General features: G+C 41.6%; 1 protein-coding gene across 3 annotated transcripts in view; it reads left to right on the top strand.

Annotated features, from left to right (window-relative positions):
* opn4xa (opsin 4xa) overlaps positions 1-15,960 on the top strand; it is a 38,256-nt gene that overhangs the window by 18,399 nt on the left and 3,897 nt on the right. For all 3 annotated transcript variants that reach the window (XM_076303139.1, XM_076303138.1, XM_076303140.1), the window contains exons 3-8: positions 5,548-5,681; positions 5,779-5,982; positions 7,074-7,245; positions 8,366-8,527; positions 11,252-11,359; positions 11,571-11,745. In XM_076303139.1, the coding sequence (XP_076159254.1) occupies positions 5,548-5,681; positions 5,779-5,982; positions 7,074-7,245; positions 8,366-8,527; positions 11,252-11,359; positions 11,571-11,745 (955 nt within the window). The remainder of the gene's footprint in view (positions 1-5,547; positions 5,682-5,778; positions 5,983-7,073; positions 7,246-8,365; positions 8,528-11,251; positions 11,360-11,570; positions 11,746-15,960) is intronic.

Below are 15,960 nucleotides of genomic sequence, written 5' to 3'. Positions count from 1 at the left end.
TGTGAAAATCTACCAGAATAGACAAAATATCCCCTAGCTTCCCCTCTCCATAACAGTGCTAAATGGTCATCTTATCATCATCACATTATTGTGAACACTAGATGTACCGCATAGCGGTACAAAATATGATCGCCGCTTAGTCCTGTACATCCTCTCCACGAAAATAAATCACACTTGTCAATTTGTCATATTACAACTTTTGTGTATGCGTGTGTGTGTGTGTGTGTGTGAGTGAGTGAGTGCGTGCCTGTGTGTGTGTGTGCGTGTCAGTGTGTGTGTGTGAGTGTGTGCGTGCCTGTCTGTGTGTTTGTGTTTGTGTGTCTGTGCATGTGGATGTGCGTGTGCGTGTGTGTGCATGTGTGTGTGTCTGTGCATTTGTGTGCATGTGTGTGTTTGTGTGTGTGTATGTCAATTTGTCTCCATCTCCTATAGAGCCTGACCGATATAGGATTTTGAAGGCCGATTTCGATATTTGAGTTTTTAAAAAAACGATATATCGGCTGATAGTCATTTTTAACAAACACAATGTGAACATGTTCTCCCATAACAAAGTTCTAATCAAGGTGGGGCATTATGTATTTGAATAGGCCTAAACATCAAGTTTTCTAATGAAAGGCTCTTCATATACTGTAATTTATTGTTTTAAGAAATCAAAGAGTGCATAGAATAGAAAGAACAGTAAGAATAAAAGAGGTCTTTGTTCTGTGATAACCACATTGCCATAATCTACATTGTGTGCAGTTTACACTTAATGACTATCCCTTTATGCAAGCAAAACATTTTACAAGTATGATCACTTTACTTTTAGACTTTGTAGCCTAAACCATGCTCTTCCTTACTTGAAACACCTTTGTTAAAATGCAAGAAACTTTAGCTCAGATGCTCACATTTATTTTGTATAGACTTTTTGTGGTCTTAATGTAACATTTTACAAAGCACTCACAGAGCCACCAAGGACTGTGTCAACAGCAGAAAAACCTCTGTAGGCTATGGTCAGAAAAGAATAGGATGACAGTCAAAAGAGACAATTAGAGTGCTGTTATCAATTTGCTCAGTATAACCGCATTTATGTTTCACAAATACACCAACAATCAAACTAGCCTCCAACACTCAACCAATACTAACGTTAAAGGAATTATCCGGAGTAAAATGCACTTTAGATCAATTTACGGATGATTGGGAGTAAATACGTTGAGTTGACATCAAAATCATGTCATTCGGATGTGTTTTGAGAAAGTTCGATTTTACCGTTTTTAGTCAAAACTCGTTAGCCTGGAAGTGACCCGGGCATGTAATTTTGCCACTACAAAACGCTATTTTTATATCTCTTCTACAGTTCCAACAACATTACACTTACGTGGTAGTGAGTAGAGGGTCCCTAAAGCCAAACCGAAGTATCCCGAGGTCTTTATGTGGTCGGATAGAGAGTCCAGATTGAATTTCATCAAGCCAGTACCTTTCCGGAAATGTTGCTGCTGCAGCTGCCATCTTTAGGGGAAAGTCCGTAGGAGTCGATTGCCGAGTGTGGAGTAACACGCTCTGGAAATTCACAATTTCGTCGCTGTTTTTTTTATTAAAAAAACATAGTCCAGTATTTCTTTCTAAATTGAAATGAAGTTGTATGCAACAGCAAACCCTAGCTTACTAACAGGTTGGAATTTTGAAATGTCACGTTCCTCTTCGTAGAGATCCTCTGCCATCCTGCTACGTTTTTTTCTTTCCTGCTCTTCTCTGCTGCTCAATCAGAGCCTCTTCCATCAACAGGAGGCTACCTCACGCGAGACATCACGTCACGTGACATTTCAAAATTGTATGTGTGCTCATGCCCACTGTGGATGGAAATTGTCCAAACATGTTGTGAAAACTGACCATGATTTGTGGCCCTGTTGAGAAATCTCCTTTAACACCATAGAAGATATTTAGTCCATATACTAATCTGGGCCTAATCTCACTGTTGTTTAGGAGAGACTAGGGAGATAATGAGAAGATCTCTGTTTCCTGTGGGCCACTTAACAGGCCTGCTAATGGACCGTAGGGCTTGTTTTTCAGAAAACATCACTGATTTAACAAGTGGACCAGTGGAGGTTGTGGTCAGGGATGGATTACTGCACGGGCCTACCAGGCCCAGGCCCAGGGGCCCAAGGGGTCAGGGGGCCCTGAAGCCCAAGCCTTTGCATGGAATCATTGCCTCAATATCAAATCAGGATGTAGGCTATGAATCTGATTAAATTTAGTATTGGCCATCCCCAAAATGCACCAGAATACAGGAAATCACATCAAACAAATTAAAACAATTCTGGGGGAAGACCCCCAAACCCCCCTCCCACATATACGAAAATGAGTGGGGGGCCCTTAATACATCTGGGCCCAGGGGCCTGAAAGTTCATAATCCGCCCATAGTTGTGGTGGATACAATGCAGGCTGTTTGAAAAGTTGTGTAACAGGTTGATACTTACTATAATGGATATTAGAATGTGATACTTCTGTTTATTTGATTTGGCTGATTTTTTGGTTGAAACAAAATGAAATGTTTGATTCAATACATTAGCATACATTCAATACATTCAGTCACAGTAACGCCAATTGGCCGTGCCTCTAGGCCTACATTTACAGGGACATTAACTGATTTTTCTGCTGTATGACTCCGCTACTAGCCGTAGCTGGTACAAAGCATAAAATAATTCTTAAAAGGGGTTAATGTGTTGACACCCATAGAACATAGAGAGACTGACATATTGGTGCAATTCCTGCAACCATTTCACTTCCTTTCCCTGTGCGGGTGAGTTATTGAGATCAGTGCACTTCTCAATTAATCAGGGTCGACAGGACCTTGGCCACATCCCCCACTTGTTTCTGTGGCTGCATATGTGACCGCCATGTACACATAATGTAAACATATGAGATTATGCAACACAATCATACTCAAATGAGTCGGCATTGAAGCAGGACATGTCTGCTGTCTCTCTGTTGTTCCTATTCCTGAGAGAGTCTAGAAAAGCCCTCAGGGGAGAAGCTCCGACCAATCAAAACGCGGACTCCTGGAATCGCTCCACCTCCTGCTTGTTTTGATGGGATGTGCTCAGTGGTGCATGAAGCGAAAAAACGCATCTCTGGGCGTCGCCTCCGCTTCATGTCTCTCACAGCTCAGCATGTGGGTCTGCACTGAGGCATCATGGGTCATTTTCATTGGCCAAGATGCAAGACTGCCTCAATAAAGGATACAGGGGCCAACGTTCTGATATGATGGAGTGATTTGTTTGATCAAGCAGTGTTGCCCATAGGCCTATGTAAAAAAGTATGTTTAAAAGTATTAAAGTAGTTCAAAAGTAAATACATAGTAAAGCAGTTATAAAACATGCATGACATACATTTTTGTGATCTCTTTTTGTATCTTTTCATTACTTTCAAATCCTTGTTATTGGTCAGTTTACCTGTGAATTCTACACTAATGAACTACTTTCAGATATGGAAATGTTTGCCGTTTTAATTGAGTTTGTTTGGGAGCCGTGCCAGAGTGGACGAGTATGTTGTCCTCTGGACGAGCTTCAGCCCTCCACCTCTGCTGGGCTGAGGAACGTAAACTGTGGAAGTAATAGCCCACCCCTGTAGATCTAACACAATCATCAGCCTATGCTACACACACACACACACACACACACACACACACACACACACACACACACACACACACGGTAGACTGTGCTTTGTGATCTTGTGATGATGGTGCGTAATCTTCTCTTCACTTCTACTGGTCTGTCACCTTTAGCTTCCACACAAAGGTGTGACAATTACTTTGTGAAAACAAAATCTATACGTGTTGACATGTTTTTGTCAACTTTTTGTCAACTAAATTGACATGTAATATAGAAAATTGTTGATCTTTGTTGAATTCTTCATTTACCAGGACTGTAAGGTGCATTCCAGTGTTTTAGATTCAAATGTACATACTGTACACAGTAGTGTATGTCTGCAAGCCAAACTAGACTGTCCAGGGCATCTTCACGTGTCAGTTGCTTGAACGTTTAAGTGCTTGAGATGCCTGTTCTGCGTCCTAGTTGCTCAAGTCCCAAATGCACATGGGCAGAAACAGCTCCAGGTGCCGGATTGCGGACATGTGTTCCGTGGATGATTGACCGTCGAGGGAGCACTACCGGCCACGCCTCCCCTCCCCACTGTCCATTACTTTGTTCATTTGACGTCAGTGCTGTGAATGATTTGACACATTTTCTACGGAGTAGGGGTTACTTTGGAGTGTTTTTTTTTTTTCCGCTGTCCCGTGGGTCCAGCTCAACCAAACCCACTGTTTGTTTTAATGTCAGGTGGATTTCAAGGTGATTATTTTAGGGTGGAATTGTTTTTCCCCCTTTCTCAACTCAGGGGAGGGCCAAACAAGGCTGTACAATATGTGCTGAACATATTGTACAGACAAACAAAAAAATGTAAACAAATGAAGACAAACACAAACAAAAAATTTTTAACAAAATAATGTAAATTTAACCCATATGCTCAGTTTTTTATCATGTCTTTCCATCATTGACATCCAGTCTCCTGACATTGGATTACGTTAAACTAACCTCACCTACTGAAAATAGTCTATTTTTTTCCCAAATCCTTTCAAAGGTCCATCAGCACACACTTTTCATAATGAGTGGATTTTCCCTAACCTGGATGAAAGCAGCCATATGAAAACCAATGCTGACCCACAAGTCCCTTTGACTCTCCTACTCCTGGCTGATGCAAGACAGTGTGATGAGGCTGATGTTGGAGAGGTTTTCTTGGAAAACAGGAGGCATTTCCAGTTACAGAAGATTAAGCAGGCAATGAAGTATGCCCCCTGCTGATTGCCATAGTCAGCTGGGTCCTAGCGCATGCTGTGGTCAGTGGGTGGGGGTGGTGGGATAGGAACCTAAGGGGAAGAGAGAGAGAGAGAGTGAGTGGCGACTGCAGAGCTTCAATCAGAGATAATTGTGGTTTGTTGGTGCTGGATTAATGCACAAGTGTCCAATCAGACTGATAGTGGTGCGATGCAAATTCCGACCGCCCGATGCACTGGATTAAGAGAGCATGAAGGATGGAAATCAGCGGTGTTTGAAGAATGTGTTTTCAGCCTGCAGGCACTGGCAAATGCGCTTTCTGTCTGCTCATTTAGAGGTGTTGTTGAAGTAACACAGGTGGTGTTCAACTGTGTAGGCTCCTGGAGTTGCATTTACCTCCTACTGTAAGATTAACCTCTGATTGTAAATGTTTTGTGTGAATCAGAGGTAGAGCCTACTGCATACGCAGACAGGAAGTGACATTTCCTCTGGTGCATTTGGAGTCGGGTACTGTTCAAATGTTATTTAAAATTTAGAGACTAGCCTACTGTTTAATTCAGTGAATACAATATAATAGCCAATGTATTTCTGTGAGCATTGTTTGTTTTAAGAAGGATAGGTATGTCAGTGAATGAATAAACAGTATATGATTAATAACTCTGTGAGACGATTGTTTTACACATAGTACATGTTGTCTGAATGCTTAATTAAATTATTTTTTACCTTGTTTCAGCAACAAAAAGTTGTGGACACCAGCAAACTATTTCATCTTAAGTCTGGCTGTGGCCGACTTCCTCATGGCCATCACACAGTCCCCCATCTTCTTCATCAACTCCCTCTACAAGGAGTGGGTGTTTGGTCAGACAGGTAGACTACACTCCTTTGTGCACCAAAAAACAATCAAATAATTAAAACGTAGCACCAAATTTGTGTATGTTCGATGACAATGAATATATATTCACAGGCTGTAAGATCTATGCGTTCTGTGGGGCCTTGTTTGGGATCTCCTCCATGATCAACTTGCTTGCCATCGCCATTGACCGCTACATTGTGATCACCAAGCCCTTGCAGGCCATACGGTGGACATCCAAACGGCGCACTCTTCTCATCATCCTCGTGGTGTGGCTTTACTCGCTAGCCTGGAGTCTGGCTCCTCTGCTCGGATGGAGTGAGTCTCTCTCTCACACACACGCACACACACACACACACACACACACACACACACACACACACACACACACACACACACACACACACACACACACACACACACACACACACACACACACACACACACACACACACACACACACACACACTGCATGCACTGGACAAACATACTGCCCCAACACAAATGCGTTCTCACTCAGACATATCAGACATAGGCATTGCATTGACATTTGCACTTGCAAGTCTTTATCATTTGATAGTGTTCTTCCTAACAGACACAGTGCTGTGGAAGCCTACATAGCATATATGAAAGCTGTGATGTGCAATAATTTGTTATTTCGTATATATATCTATACATAATCAGTCAGTCTTTCAAAACATTCTCTGGGAATGCAACCAGTAACCTTATTGACCAGTTGAGCAGAACAGCAGGAGGCTCCCAGCTGGGAGCACTGAGAGGGGAGGTGATGTGGAGAGCTTCAGATAATTAGACACCGTGCTACGCTACGGTACGCTATGTATAAGTATAAGTATATATACTCTTTTGATGATCCCGTGAAGGAAATTTGGTCTCTGCATTTATCCAATCCGTGAATTAGTGAAACACACTCAGCACACAGTGAAGTGAAGCACACACTAATCCTGATGCAGTGAGCTGCCTGCTACAACAGTGACGCTCGGGGAGCAGTGAGGGATTAGGTGCCTTGCTCAAGGGCACTTCAGCCGCTTCCTACTGGTTGGGATTCGAACCAGCAACCCTCCAGTTACAAGTCCGAAGCGCTAACCAGTAGGCCACGGCTGCCCCAAGAAGCTGCTGAGATGAAGATGCTGTACTCTGTATGGCTGCAGTCATACACTGTGGTGTTCAGCCACAAACAATTTGTGAGGAGTAGCCTACTGCTCTGGTGTACTGGGTGTCCCTGTCCTCTTCAGTTTAGGGACCATTTTGACATGCCCTGATGAAGGCTGTGATGCCCAAATGTGTAGCCATTTTTTTTTTAACTGAATAGCCATGTGAGATTAAAGGCTTTTAAGGCCTCAGATTTTCTTTAAAACATTTGACATTGTGGTGTGTCTTTGTTGTAACAGGTTCGTACATCCCAGAGGGCCTGATGACCTCCTGCACGTGGGACTACGTCACCTCCACGCCCTCCAATAAGAGCTACACCCTCATGCTCTGCTGTTTTGTCTTCTTCGTCCCCCTGGGGATCATATTGTACTGCTACCTCTTCATGTTCCTGGCTATACGTAGCACTGGCAGGTAGGCACACTGCAACAGCCTCCTCACGTGGTTAGGTTAGGTTACTTAGTAGACAGTTTTGTCCAAAGCCACTTACTGAATATGAACATTACAATAGTTAAGATTTGACTGTTTTTGTTCAAAACAAATTGGTAAGTCTATGTTAAGCAAAATAGTATGAATAACAATAATATCAATCATTAAAATAAACAAAACCATAACTAATTAAATTTAAGCTGAAGAGATGAGTCTTTAAACCCCTTCTTCACATAACACAACACTTGTTGTATGGCAGTGGCAATATTAGCAATCAATTAGCAAACACATAAATAAATGCATGAGTTATTGCATGTGTTACTAGGCCTACGTTTGAGTAGACAGCTGTATGGTTTTTTGTTGTTCTCAATGTGACTTGATTCAGCCATGACAAGTTAATGTGTTTTGACAAGATGATCTTGACAAGGTGGCAACACCAAATTTAGCCCATTGAGGGTTTCACAATTCTCTGTTTCAAATTTTAACAACAATTGCAATGGACAGGCCAGTCTCCTGCAGTGCTTGGTGCTCCTCAGAACTAAGAGAGACCCTTGGTCAAATGGTTGAAGACATACAGTGCCACAACAGGGGTCCAAATGATATAGCCTTGTGTCTTGTCTAGCACCGCAACATGTTTAGTGATCTTGTGGTTTGTTTTCTGTCAGTTTCTTGGAATGGAATCGATGACTGCTCTGCAGCGCTCACTCCTGCTATTTAGGCTGCGATTTCTCAACGCCCTTTTGAATGCCACATTAAGTGATATTATATATATAATATAAATTATATATATCATATAAATATAATATATTTGAATTGATATTGTTGTTTATTATTACTATTCTCCTTATTATAGTTTGACCAATTCTAATTTATTCCCTGTTCAATTTTAAATATTATGTTGTTTTGTATTTGTGTGCCGCTTTGGACAAAGGTGTCTGCCATATCCATATCCATAACCATAACCATAAGTGCAATAGATCAATTATTAGACTCTCCAGCGCTGTTGGCGTGGCAGCGTGCCACGTCTCTGTGCCATGGTAATGTCGTTTCCTTCTCAGGGGCATTCGAGTTTGTCCTTATCTCCACTCATCTCGCTGTCTTATAGAGATGTTGAGAGGCTGAGCAGTCACGGAAGGAAGTCCACCCTGATTCAGCAGCATTCCATAAAGACCGAGTGGAAGCTGGCCAAGATCGCCTTCGTGGTCATCATCGTGTACGTGCTGTCCTGGTCTCCGTACGCCGCCGTGACACTCATCGCCTGGGCCGGGTACGAGTCAGACGCATGGAACATTCTAGACTTGGGAAAGGGGAAAAATGCACAGCAGATATTGAAATACTCTTATCACTGGAGCACACTGACTTTCTTTTTAAAAACCTAGCCTTTAGTGGTGTCCTGTTGTGTCAGGACAGCTATTTTTACATCTCTGTACACAGTGTATGGGCTTCATATCAAACTCAAATGCCCTAAAATACTGAGACAATGCTTCCTGATGGTGCACGAACACCCCCCCCCCCCCACACACACACACACACACACACACAGCTATTAATAGTTAGCGATGATGATTATTTGAAGGGAAAGCTCAAGCCTCCTTTTCACTCCAAAGTTATTTAGATCCCTAAGTCATAAAGGACATCCAGGGGTTTGCCAGTGAAGCTTCTTTGTATACATATCTTTTTAATCCACAACAAAATGCTTTCCCCTTCAGTCATGTTAGCTCTTACACTAATGAGAAAAGTTAATATTTCCAATGGCTGAAGTCTAGATGCAAGACTGATTGTAGCCGTTACCAAACCTTTAGCTGAAGGCAAGCTAAATTGCCCTTGACAATGACACATCTTAAAGTTTATACCCACAGTGAGCAAACAAGGGAGTCTGAAGGCCTGGGGAACTCACCTGCCTCACATTATGCCATCTATTTGCATTTAGATTATGTGCAAAGTCAGGCAATGAACAAATTGTCTTGTGCATGAACGAAAGCTATTGTGTGGAATGTGGGAGCTGACCCACCAGTGTTTACCGTAGGATCTTGGTCACTGTATTGAAATAGCCAATAGATTTGCCTAGTTATTAAATAAGCTTTAGCTAGACTTTTGACTTTGCACTTTGCCCATCATTTACACAACACAAGTTACACAAGTTTATTTAGTGTAGTTAATATAGTATATTTCACAAAACAATTAGTGCAAACTGCACTGCTCATAGTGGATAAAATGCAAAAGCTTGTGTCTTGCTCAAAATGATTAGTTTATGGCTCAAAAGTAAATATTTATGCCAATGAAATGGTCAGTGCAATGAAAATGACAAGTCATGATGCCATTGTTTATATCAAGATAGTCAAACTGTTTTGTGTTTTGTGTTGTCAATGTGACAGTTTACTCTGTAAGTATTTTCTAATGAACAATGTGCAAGGCAGTACTATTTTCTATTTCAAAACTTGAAAGTTACACATTATTGTGTGTGGAGGGGGTTGATTGCAAGACAGTGGATATGTTTCAAAGTTTTTTTCTATTGACAGACATTGTGACAGTATAAAGAAAACAAAGGCTTTTACAGCATTGTGCAAATGAAAAATGGCCAATATACAGTAAAATACCCCTCGGTCAGAGCTGTGTACCACTGTACATCTTTCTATACATCCTCATGTTCCTGTCTGTCAGGTCATATATATTTATATATGCTAGACAGACTATGACAACTAGTTCAACACATTTGCATGTAATGACACAAGCGATGAAATAGGGCCAATTTGTTTTATGGGGTAGGACAATTCAGCAGTTTGACCAACATGACATTAGCCATTGAAAATAAAAAAACAGCAGACATTTGTACAGAATCAGTTGCATGGATGTACGAAAGCATTGCTATTTGTTCAAAATAGGGAGAAACGGCTTCAATGATGTGCACAAGTGATTATATGATATGGAGTTTGAACAAACAGTTTTGAGAATTACCATTCTGATACGTGAAATGTGCCAAAGCAACTGAGAAAAACTGTAAGTTAAGGCTCTATATCTTATTTTATTGATTTACTGAGGAAATGTTTGGTGGTTCTGGAAACCCTGGGGATGGAGGCACAGTAATACCTAATTTGAATACTGTGTAGCCTATCAGACAACAAAATGTGATTCGATAAAGTCTCTGCCACCAAAGGTAGAATGATCTGTCAGAGATCAAACATGTAAACATTTCAACATGTATAGACTCTATTTACTGTAGGGTATAATGTGGCTTTTTTGGCCTTGGAAATGGCCAGCCACCACTCAAAGTCAGTTTGAATTTTATTTTGGCCACTTTCTGTTAACCAATGTACTGTAAACACACGGACAGGGGTGTCTGAAGGAGAAAAAAAAAACACAAACATGCAGAAAAAGTCTGACCACTTTAAGTTCAGAGCCACAGTGATGAGATGGCAGCTGACATTTAATCATAACTTGAGGCAAGTTTCCGCAGAGTCTATGAAAATGTCACTTTGATACAGAATGATGTTTTCCATGATTGACTCCAGGCTCTTCCGTCTGACAGCACTTCTGTAGAAAAAGCTCTTCTTATGTCATCTTTAAGATGTCCACGTTTGTCTTGATTCGACAAGGCCAGTTTGGTGGGACCTTAATGCACATTTCCATGTTCATTTCACCATTTTGTCAGCGCTAAGCAGAGCTAGAGAAGAAAAGATTAGTCCAGGGAGGCGTGTGGAGGTCTCTCCGAGTGGAGGAGAGACGAGCGGTTTGGCAGAGAGGGATGACGTGGCATGTGATCCCCTGCACACAGTGCTGCTGGGTCAACGCTGCGCAGGGTAAACATGTACACTTCAGGGATCATCTGATGACCCCAAACTGCACTTGGATACACACACACACACACACACACACACACACACACACATGCATGCACACACACACACACACACAGAGCATTTTTTAACGGTCCACTAGAACACTTCACCCATATGAGTTTCTGTCTGATCATTTGCAAACTCTCCTCTTACAGGTATGGCAGTATCCTCACACCATACTCAAAGACAGTGCCTGCTGTTATAGCCAAAGCCTCAGCTATATACAATCCATTCATCTATGCCATTATCCACTCCAAATACAGGTAATTGCAGTCTGTTTGATTTGCACCCCCCCCCCCCCCCACACACACACACACACACCACCCCCTCCTTGGTTTTACCTTTTAATTTCATTTTCATATTGAAGATATATTCAGGCAAGCAAAGTTCTTTCCAGTAATTTTGGGGCATGAAGATGAAGATCTTTCAGTCTTTATGCTTCTGTTTGCCGTTTGTTTGTTTTTTGCTGAGCAGGGATACTCTGGCAGAGAAGGTACCGTGTCTGTACTTCTTGTCCCAGCCCCCGAGGAAGGACTGCATATCTGTGTCCAACAGCGAGTCTTCCTTCAGGGAGTCCATGCTCAGCAGGACGTTGAGTGGGTCCAAAAAAAAGTTCTACAGGATCTCCTCCATGTCCACCGGAGATACAGTGCGTTTATTTGTGGTTTGCATCTCTTTAAGAACTCTTCAAGTGTTTCTTTGTGCATTAGTTTATTTGTCAATTTCAATTCAATTTATTGTGCTTATATAGCGCCAAAACATTACACATGTATCATAGCACTTTACAGAATGTAGGCAATCAGAGAAAAAGAAAAGAGGGAGAAAAGAAAAAGAAGAAAAAAAGGATGCCCATGGGTAACAGGGGCGAGGAAAAACTCCCTAGAATTGGAGATACAAGTAGGAAGAAACCTCGAGCAGATCCACGACTCAAGGGCCTGACCCATCTGCCTAGGGTCAATACGGACAGTAAGGTCTGTAAACAATGACAAATGCATATGACAGTCAGGTGTGGAGAATAGGACATGGTGTTTAAAGCACCTGAGGTGAAAGTTACAAGAGGTGGGATGATTACGTATCCGGTATGATACGTAGGAAGGAATCCAGGTAGGGGGACAGTAATACAGCAGTCAAGGATGGGACTTCAGGTGGGATGGGTAAGAGGAGGGCCAGGCACACGGATGGTTGATGACTGGTGATGATATACCTCACAAGTGAGGTACAGTAAGGGAGAAGAAAGAGAAATGTAGAATGGGTTAGTATTACTTGAAATCAGTGTGGTTAATGTCAAGAAGTGATCAGTGGTGCTATATATTGTTACAGTAAATCATAGTGAGAATGGGCAAGAGAGGGAGAGTTCAGAGAAATAGAGTAGGGGAGAGAGGAGAGGGGGGGGGGGTTGTACGGCGTGGCACATGAGAAGTCCATGACAGCACTATGCTATAGCAGCATAACTAAGGCATGGTGAGGGGTAGTCGACACCAGCGCAGGTATGGTCAGTGACAACCATCTCACGCGCGACTGGGGTGCCAGTCACACGAGGACTCAGCAGGGTGGTCCATTCCAAAATCCCCGAGATGGGTGAAGTTCCACACCGCACCATACCTAACTAAGGGAGGCAGTAAAGAGGTATGTTTTAAGTCTAGACTTAATTATTCCAGAGGAGGGGTGCGCGATAGCTGAAAGCTCTGCCACCTACTGTCGTTTTTGAGATTCTTGGAATTACAAGAAGGCCAGTATTCTGTGATTGTAGCGGTCTGGGCTGGTTATATGGGACTAGGAGATCTTTAATATATTCTGGTGCCTGGCCATTAATGGCTTTGTACGTTAGAAGTAATATTTTGAAGTCAATGCGACTTTTAACAGGCAGCCAATGTAGAGATGCCAGGATAGGGGAAATATGTTCATATTTTTTAGTTCTAGTGAGTGTGCGAGCAGCTGCATTTTGTATAAGCTGTAAGCTCTTTTGACAGGTGTTATTGCAGCCAGCATACAGAGCATTGCAATAATCAATCCTTGAGGTTACAAAAGCATGGATTAATTTTTCAGCGTCTGGTAAGGATAAGGACTTCCTTATCTTTAAAATGTTCCTTAAGTGATAGAATGACGTTTTGGTAATCTGTTTTATGTGATTACTTAGTGATAGGTCTTGGTCAATTGTAACTCCTAGATTTGTAACACTTGTGGATGAGGAGAGTCGAAGATCAGTAAATGTAGCCTGTGATGAGGATAGGATATCCCTCATCTTTTTAGGACCTACAACCATGACTTCTGTTTTATCAGAGTTCAAAAGCAGGAAATTATTTGTCATCCATGTCTTTATATCTCTTATACATGTGTCAAGTTTGGCTAACGGAGTTAATTCGTCAGGTTTTACGGAAAGGTATAGTTGTGTATCGTCTGCATAAGAATGAAATTTAATGCCATGTTTCCTAATTTCAGAGCCTAGGGGAAGCATATAGAGAGAAAATAACAGGGGCCCTAGTACTGAGCCTTGGGGCACCCCATATTTTACCATAGTCTGGATAGACGGTTTATTGTGGACTTGTACAAATTGTCTGCGGTTAGAAAGGTATGATCTAAACCAAGCGAGTGCTGAGTCTTTAATGCCTATCAAATGTTCAAGCCTGTGAAGTAGCATGTCATGGTCTATGGTGTCGAAGGCAGCACTGAGGTCCAGGAGGACTAAATGTCCATTATCGGCAGCAATGAGGAGGTCGTTAAAAACTTTAACTAAGGCTGATTCAGTACTGTGGTGAGCTCTGAAACCAGACTGATATAATTCTTGGATTTTATTCATATGTAAGAAGGCACTAATTTGTTTGGACATTATTTTTTCTAGTATTTTCGACAGAAAAGGGAGATTAGATATAGGCCTATAGTTGGCCAGGCTGTTAGGGTCAAGGGTAGGTTTTTTGAGGGATGGCTTATAACAGATAACTTAAACGACTGTGGTACATGCCCTGATAGCAGTGAGTTATTTATGATCTGGAGCAAAGCATTATCCAAGAAAGGGAGAGCAGATTTCAGAAGATGAGTAGGGATAGGATCTAGTAGACTAGTTGTAGATTTTGATGAGGAAATTGTGCAAGTGAGGTCTAATATGTCGATAGGTGTAAATGAATTCAAAGTTGTTCGTCTCATCTGTGATTCAATTATGTTTTCGCTACCGTTCAGCAATGGAGTACGAATATCTGGTGAGACTGATTGGTTATTAATCTTATCTCTAATTGTTTCAATTTTGTCATTGAAAAAAATCATGAAGTCATTACTGTTTAGGCATATAGGGATAGATTCGGTTACTTCAGTGTGGCTCTTCGTCAGGCGGGAAATTGTGGTAAAGAGAAATTTTGTATTATTTTTGTTTTCTTCGATCAGCAAGGAATAGTAGGTTGACTTAGCCTCGTTGAGTGCTTTTTTGTAGGTGATAAGGCTATCTTTCCATGCTTGGCGGAAGACTTCCAATTTAGTAGTAGCCTACGCCATTTTTGTTCAAGTTTGCGCGCTGCCTGTTTGAGGGTTTTTGTCAGTGTGGTATACCATGGAGCACGCCTTACTTGTTTCCTTACTCTCTTTTTTAGTGGTGCTACTGAATCAAGGGCTGAGCGTAATGAGTTCATCACATTATCAGTTAACAAGTCGACCTCGGTTGGATTAAGGAAAGAGCCTTCTGATACCACATGGGTCCGGAAGGGGGCAAACGTAAGCAAGATTTTTTCTAGAAAGTCTGCATTAGTTTTTTCAGATAGGCCGCGGCTGCAGTATTCAGCTAAATTGGGTTATGCATTTTGTAATGTCATTGTAAAAGTAATTAGATGGTGGTTAAGGTCGGGTGTTGTGGCAGAACTGTTAACTGCTCTATGCTTATGCCGTATGACAAGACCAATATGGTTATCTCGGTGTGTGGGTGAATTAACATTTTGACAGAACCCAACATGTTCAATTAGGGATTGAAATGCAATTGTGAGACAATCATTCACATTATCCATATGAATATTGAAATCACCCAATATAAGTATTTTTTCAGTTTGGATGGTTAAAGTGGAAAGGAAATCAGAAAATTCTTCTAAGAATTCAGTGTAGGGGCCAGGGGGTCTGTACAATGTGACCACAGTTACAGGCTGATTCGTTTTCCAATCTGGGGGTAAAACATTTTGGACTAGAACTTCAAAATATTTAAACTTGTGTGTAAGCTTGGGAGATGTGAGACTAGATTGATAAATTGTAGCTACTCCCCCTTCCCTGCCAGTGTGGCGTGGTACATGATAATTAAGATGAGAGGAAGGTGTAGACTCATTTAATGGAAGGTATTCGTCTGGTTTAGGCTAAGCCAGGTTTCAGTAAGGCACATAACATCTATATGATTGTCTGTAATAATTTCATTAACCAAGGCAGTTTTATTCGACAGTGATCGAATATTGAGTAAAGCAAATGTAAGTTGCGTTTGTGGAGTAATTTGGAATTTGAGTCAATAAGAGGTCGAATAAGAGTTGACAATCTTGGTAGCCTACAGACACCCTCTCTATTTTGCTGTATGCCCTGTGTATCCTGTATATCTGGGTGGCTGCTAGGACGGCAGCAGGGTTATCAAGTTTTGAGCTCAGCTTGGAGTGAGATTGGGGGGTAAAATGAACGTTGCTGATGTCTGGGTTACACAAAGCTATAACACAATAATTATGTTTTCTTAATGACCGACAGTTAGTTTAGTTTATAGATAAGAAATCATTTTGCCTTAAAGTAGGATAGGCCAAACGCTCGTGAAAAGGCTTGATTTACACATCCTGTAAAGTGCCATAATGGTTTACCAAATGACAGACAGTTGAATTTCTGAATAAAAAGAATGTTGGTACAGTTTTGAAATCGTAAA

The sequence above is a fragment of the Alosa pseudoharengus genome, unplaced genomic scaffold (genome assembly GCF_046254945.1).
Source record: "Alosa pseudoharengus isolate Yale_2024_CS ecotype anadromous, Long Island Sound unplaced genomic scaffold, YU_APseudo_1.1 YU_APseudo_1.1_scf_24, whole genome shotgun sequence".
Classification (NCBI taxonomy): domain Eukaryota; kingdom Metazoa; phylum Chordata; class Actinopteri; order Clupeiformes; family Clupeidae; genus Alosa; species Alosa pseudoharengus.
This window is presented reverse-complemented; position numbering and strand designations above follow the sequence as displayed.